We start from the raw sequence: 6,956 nt of genomic DNA, 5'->3' as shown, positions 1-6,956 counted from the left end.
GCTAGTTGTTCTACAAATTTTTTTGGCCTGCCTCCTTTCTTGATTTGCCAGAGTTCGTGCTCCTTTCTATTCTCTTGAGTAGGATCTGACTTCCAATTGTTAAAGAACGCCTTTTTGCCTCTATCTGCTTCTTTTACTCTTATTTAGCCATGGTGGCATTGTTTTGCTCCTCTTACTATGTTTTTTAATTTGGTGGTAAACATTTAATTTACACCTCTATTATGGTGTTTTTAAATAGTTTCCATACAGCTGGCAGGCATTTCATGCTGGTGACTGTTCATTTTACTCTCCATTTAACTAGCTTCCTCATTTTTGTGTAGTGCACCTACCCTACATCACTTCATCTGTGACCACTTTTGTAAAAGCCCACTGTATCCATAAGAACAGAACTGTTCAAAACTGAAGCAACACATGCTTTTAAACATTTCCTCTCATTACTTTCAACTGAATTGTATAGTCTTTAAGGAGGGAGAAGATATGAGAAAATTCACTCAGTGTTACTTACCAGTAACTTGAGTTCTTAAGGAGATTCACAGCACAAATCCACACTCTTGGAATGGAGTTGCTCACTTTACACAAGCCTAGCTTTGGTAGGAAATGAGAAAATTGGAGCCTCCAGTGAGTCATTCTTTGAACCCCATCCTTTTTGCAGATTCTGCCATATTTAGTAGATAAGATAGTGGTGGGGAGCGGAGTACAGGGAAAATTTCCTCTAAACCTATATTTTAATACACTACAGAGCCAGAGCTAAGAAAATAATCAAGAGAAAAACCATAACTGGGAAAAACAATGGCCAACCGACTAAAGTGGATGTAGAGGTAGATCCGACTTGCTGCTTTCCAGGCTGCAAAAAAGTGAGGATGTGCAGGATCCACACACCTAACATAGCCTAACCTGGAATGTTCCATGTCTCAAAGAAAAGATGGGTGTTCCGATCCCCTAGAGTCAAAACTTCCCAGAGGGTTGCAGGCTTCTGAGAAGCACCCGAATTGTAAAGAGCTGCATTGAGAATACTCAGTTAAGAAACAAAGTGTCATGACTTTTTAAGTCAACAAAATCTGGACAGTTGCATTTATCATTCTTCCTCCCCACCCCTACCACCTTAATGTGGAACAAGGCCTAAACAGCAGAAAAAGCCCGTTGATTGTATGCAATGAGAAGTAGGCTAACTTGACTCAGTTTTAGTTAAATACAGCTTCTCCAGAGGCACAAAATCTCTTCTGATCCTGGCTGTTTCATGGGACTTATTCCTCCAGCTGCAGCTTTATCACTGTTCAAAGCCAGTTGTTCAGACTTTGTCTCTGCAAGTCTGACATCCAGGAGAAACTCAGCAGTTTGCTAGGCCTGAAAGAGAAGTTTAACCCTTTTCTGGGCAATCCTTGAGTTGCCTAAATAAAAAAAAGTGGTCTTTATGAATCTTCAGGCTAGAAATCAGCTCTCAGGAACGGAAGTGTGTATCAGACATCATCTTGCTTGTGCTAAACCTGGACAATATAGGTGCATGCTTACAGCCAGAATGCAAAATGTAAGGGTCTATCCACACCATAAACCCCACCATACTGGGCAGTCTGCTTCTTCTGTCACTGCCTCATACCATGGCTCCATCAGGCACAGTAGACAAGACCTAACTGTTTTGGGGAATTGTGCTGCAGCCTCTTTAAATCGTGTTTTAACATGGTTCTCTAATGGCTGTTTGCGTTGTCCACATTGTTAGTACCTTAGAGTCACAAGATGTAAAGGGGAATTACAGGACTAACATTCTTCTGCAAATTAAGAAGTTTTTGCACCTGCCAACTCAGAAGCCATAACCACATCAAGAATTAAAAATTAATTGGAAATGTTGCATTTGATTTAATCTGCAGCTCTCTCTAATCTCCAGAGAAGACCAGAAAATTAGTGTTTCCTAAACCACTCAATTTAAAGACTTTCCCTACCTCTGTCTTACTACCTACATTAATCAATTCCTGTTTTCTCCCCATACCCTCTTCCAGCTCCTTCTCTCTTCCACTGCTAGTGGACCACAAAACAATACCCCTGCAGTTAGCAAGCTATACCTGGCTCCTCATAGGCCCTATTCCATGATCTATTCCTAAAGCTTTGGCTACTGAAAGCACCTTACGTATTTTAAGCAACCTGATCTGCCTGCTGTCATGGGAAACTCCTGGATTAGCATGGATGTGGTTTGACCATAGCTGGCTTTGTGTACATGTTGTCTCTGCTCCCTCTCCAGGACAGCAGCTATCTGAGCTCACAGCCCAGAGAATCATAGAAAGTTAAGAGAAGTGACCCGAGTTTCCATTTCTGCTCCAATTATCACTTACCTTCCTTAAAAATTAAAGCCAAACCAATTTTCCTCACACTCTGACAGGGGTGCCCTACAGCAACCCATCAAACAGTGAATGCAAGAGGAGCCAAGAAGCTTAGCAAGAAGCTCATGGAGGAATTTCTTCTATTCCCCAAACAAAGGCAGGTCAGAAGGAGCAAGATGTGGAGTCCTGGAAAGAGTCAACCCCCTCATCTACGCGGTTATCAGGTGATGAGAGCATTGGATGGTTTTAAATACTTTCCATACCCAGAAAAACAAACCCACACTCGGAACCATTTATTTCATCTCTATTGTCTTCATGCAGCTCAGATCAATACAGATGAATGGGAAAATGCACAAGAGTAGCTGAAAAAATAGAGCTAGAAAATAGGATTCTTTCTGCGTTTCCAAAAGTGACAAATGTAGTGGAGTGGCTAACAACCTCCCTCCCACAGCATGCAGTGGAGCAGCTAATCATCGCTCTTCAAGGCCCTGTGCTGCCCTTGTGGGTGCAGCTTCCCAGGAACTGCAGACTCAATCCAGGCTTGGGCTGCCAGCCAAAAGACACAGCTCCATGATTAATGCTTCAATGTCACCCACTGCACATTCCTGAACACTGAGCAGAATCCCTGCTGTGATTTACATTCTTGGCCAAACCCAGCACTGATGCAATAGCACCAAGGTCCAGGCACTAAGCCCTGCAATGCACTAAGCCCTCAACTTAAAAAAATGCCAACCTGATTTTCAACTATTCAAACTCTTGGGAAGTACTGGATGTACATACATTTGTTTCTTCCAGGCTCCCACATCAGAAGTTTTGTAGCTCCTACCCCCAGGTAAACTAGTCACACTGTGGTGGAATTGGTATCTTGTGGCCCCTCTGAGTACTTACGGGCTAGGGGTCATCTCTGATGCCTGAAAAGAAGAGAGTGAATGCTTGATTGGAGCTCACAGCAGCTGATGATATAGGAAGCAGCTGTCATGGGAAGACAACTTTCCAGGGGAAACAGAGCATTGTACTGAAACAGCCTCCAACAGGTCTAGCTGGTAATATAGGGACAGGTAAGGAAAGCTGCAGGGATTTTAGTCACTGGCCCTTCTGCAGAGAATGTTGCAAACAGAAACTCTCAGGCTATCACATGGAAATAGTCAAAATTTTCAGAGCTCTAAAGGAAATGAGGACAACCTGCTCTAGGCTGCGCTTCTGGCTTGTTACTGCTTAAGCCAACCTGGCCACTCACTGGAGCCCTAAATGTCCTGAACAGCATCAGGAGCCAGCCCTTTTCAAAAAGGCCATAGCTACACAAGAAAGCTGTATTTATTTAACAAAAGCAATTTAGAGACAGATTTAGTTAAATTGATGCAACCCCTGGTTAATGGCTGAGCTTATATATATCCTATGTGATGTCTGATGGAACAGGAAGGATTCAGAACACCTTGTTGTGGACTCTTATTTTGTGCCTCACACAAGGAGGTTGCATTAAACTAACTATATTGGTTCTAAACAGATTTAATTCAAATCAATACAATTTTCTTCTATAGGTAAGGCCTAAGCAATTGTGCATATGTTTTGGGAGTTCTGACATTCCAGAGGAGGTGGGGTTGTCAGACTTGGTAATCCCCATCAGTCAAAACCAGGAATTTTTAGGTTTAGTTTTACTAGTCGGTTAAATTGCCATCAAATGGGATCCCAGACACCACATGACTTAAACTCAAGGGCAGTGTCACACTCAGATTCCTTCTCCCAGCTTTGCAGCCATAGTGATTTCAGACTCACTTTTCATCCTTCTCACCAGCAGGTTCCCCTTTCCAGTGTTTCTCAACCTTTTTGTTACCAGGGACTGGCTTACTGCCTTCCTAAACTGTGTCAGGGAGATCTCATGGACTGGTCCTTGAGAAACACTGGCCCTATCCATCTCTTTCACACACGCATGATGGTTTTTTCTCTACTCTGCCCTTTCTCTATATACAGTCAGTGTTTTCTCTCTCCTCCATTCCTCCCCCACATTCCTCCTCTGGTGGCAGCCAGAGTCCAGACCTGCTCACTCTCCACTTGCTGATAAGAGGCCTTAGGAGGGGGGCAGTGACTGAGCAGGTTTACCCCAGATACAGGCGAGTTGATGACCTGGGATGACAGGAAACATTTGCTGACCATTTCTCAAATATGCACCTAGGCTGTGTTGAACATGGGAGGGGATAGGTTCTCTAAACAGAGAGAGTTAAGGTTAAAGGCAGAAGCTTTCAGGCTAAGCTATATAACCTCCTATTCCAACCTGCCCCAAGTATTAGGCCTGATTTCAAAGCTAAGGCAGAGGAACTTGGAGAGGCAGACTGTCCAGGCTGACACCTTCCCATTTTTCTACTGATAAATGAGGGCTGAGTGGGAATGGGCCTTCTCATGTCTATCTAACTATGTGGTTTTGATAGTACCTTTGCTCCTGCTAGGTAGGCTGCACTGGGGAATGTTTGTGGTTTACTGCTGCTTTGGGAATTGTTTTCTCTCTGGGCCTGGACCAGCAGGTAAATCCTTCTTTGCCAGATAAAGGGATCTTGTCCTATTCACTCAGCAGCTTAAGATGTGCAGTTCCAACACTTGTTCTTACTTCAGGGTGAGACACAGTCTGTTCTTGGAACAGGTTCTTGGTTCATTTCTGCTTCTCAAAAGCTTTCACTCCATAAAATACCAACAATGGAAGCCCTGGTTTGTGGGCTTTTAACAGAGCAGGGATAGAAGAGCCAGGGAATGGAGTCCAGCATCCCCAATGACTCCCTCTTTTTCTCACCTGCCTCTCTCGCTAGTAGCTGGACCCACAAGCGCACACACAGGAAGTTACATTAGTGTTCCTTATTGCTTTGTAACAGCTCAAAGTCAATGCAGCTCTGGGAGGCAGCATGAGGAGGTCTGAGTGGAGGTCATTCTGTAGTGACTGAGAGCAGCACCATGACTGTAATGCCTGTGCACAGGAGAAGGACCTGCTGCAGAGAGTTCCTGGGGAAGAAACAAGAGAGACTCAGAATGGGCCAGGAACCAGTTCCAATCTGCACAAGTACAGGGGCTCAGGAGTCCCATCTCTTATGCCAGAGATGGGCAAACTGTGGCCCATGGGACCATCCTGCCTGGCCCTTGAGCTCCCGGCTCCTCCCCCGCAGCCTCAGCTCACCATGCTGCTAGCGCAATGTGGCTGCTCTGACCAGGTGGCGCGGCTGCCAGTCCTGGTGCTCTGAGAGGCATGGTAAGAGGGCGGTTGGTTAGGCATGGGAGTCCTGGGGAGCCTGTCTGGGGGCAGGGGTGCGGATAGGGGTTGGGGCAGTCAGGGACGGGGGGGTTGGATAGGGGGTGGGGTCCCAGGGGAAGCAATTAGGGGTAGGGAGGTTCCAGGAGGGGGTGGTCATGGGACAAGGAGCAGGGGGATTGGATGGGTCGGGGGTTCTAAGGGGGCAGGAAGTGGGAGGGGGCCAAGCTGTTTGGCGAGGCACATCCTTCCCTACTCAGCCCTCCATACAGTTTCAGAACCCCAATGTGGCCCTCAGGCAAAAAAAAAAAAAAAGCCCCCCCCCCGTCTTATGTAGAATTGTCATGGACCGGGTCTGTTGTCTGAGTGAGGATATGCACATGGGCAAGGGAGCCACTTCCAGGAGTAGGAAAGATATTCATAACACTTCCTTCTGTGTGGCAGAGAGAGGTCTGAGAAACTACTCTAACAGGCTGGATACTGGAAGCGGTAAAGATGTAGTGATTGTTCTATGGAAGATGGGTACTACGAATAACAGTAATGAATGGAGATTTGGGGTTTGTCACTGAATGGCAGCAGCACAAAAGACTATATTTTGGGAAAACAAATGTTGGGAAATAAATCTAGGGAGCAGAGTGCAATGGGAAGAATTAAAAATCCATCATAATGGAACGTGACTGAGAAATCTTAAGTCACAATAACCTGCTAATCCTCTGAAAGAGAATGGTCCCTAGATCCCTGCAGAGGCAAACTCTCAAAGATCAGAAGGTTAAAAAATAATTGGAAGTGACACTGGCTTTGCTGGGAGCTGAATGCATTCATGTCAACAGATGAATTCCATCAGTATTCAGTATCAAATTGGCATTGATTGCTTGTTTTATACCCCCCCAATGTCAATTCAGCAAAGTACCAAATTAGGGATGGAGGAAGGAGTAGATACCCTGAGGACAGCGTTAAGTCAGGCGCTTGGCTAAACAGCCTAGACTGAATCTGTTCTATCTAACGTGCTCAGGAGCCAGCACATTATATTAGAGAGAGGCTGCGATAAGCCTTTCAGTCAGTGTGCCCGGTATTAACTAGCAGCCAGAAGCCGAGTACCTGGCACAGCACAGCAGACTCTGCTAGATACCATCTCACCTCTCACGGGATTTGGGGAGAAAGTGCTCAACTGCTCCCAGGAACAGAGGCTTTACCACTAAGTTTTCTCCCACCACCACAGCAGAAATGCCATACCAGCATACTAGTAACCATGATGGAGCCACTTACCAGGGATTCTTCTCCTCTAGAAGGTCAGGCACAACGTTTACCAAGGCAATGTACAGGAATCCCCCGGAGGTGAATGGGAGAATCCAAGCTATGGTTTCCCCTGCACATGCAGTGAAAATCACCATTAGTAATGAAAAGGGATACAGGAGAAC

The 6,956-nt window shown here is 45.5% G+C and overlaps 1 protein-coding gene across 3 annotated transcripts in view; it reads right to left on the bottom strand.

Annotated features, from left to right (window-relative positions):
• Positions 1–2,587: 2,587 nt before the first annotated feature.
• SLC39A13 (solute carrier family 39 member 13) overlaps positions 2,588–6,956 on the bottom strand; it is a 31,255-nt gene continuing 26,886 nt past the window's right edge. For all 3 annotated transcript variants that reach the window (XM_038407192.2, XM_038407193.2, XM_038407194.2), the window contains exons 9-10: positions 6,805–6,904; positions 2,588–5,294 (exon numbers count right to left, since the gene is read on the bottom strand). In XM_038407192.2, the coding sequence (XP_038263120.1) occupies positions 5,219–5,294; positions 6,805–6,904 (176 nt within the window). In that variant the 3' untranslated portion in view covers positions 2,588–5,218. The remainder of the gene's footprint in view (positions 5,295–6,804; positions 6,905–6,956) is intronic.

The sequence above is a fragment of the Dermochelys coriacea genome, chromosome 6 (genome assembly GCF_009764565.3).
Source record: "Dermochelys coriacea isolate rDerCor1 chromosome 6, rDerCor1.pri.v4, whole genome shotgun sequence".
NCBI lineage: Eukaryota > Metazoa > Chordata > Testudines > Dermochelyidae > Dermochelys > Dermochelys coriacea.
Note: the sequence above shows the minus strand (reverse complement) of the source record. Positions and strands in the feature narration are given on the sequence as shown.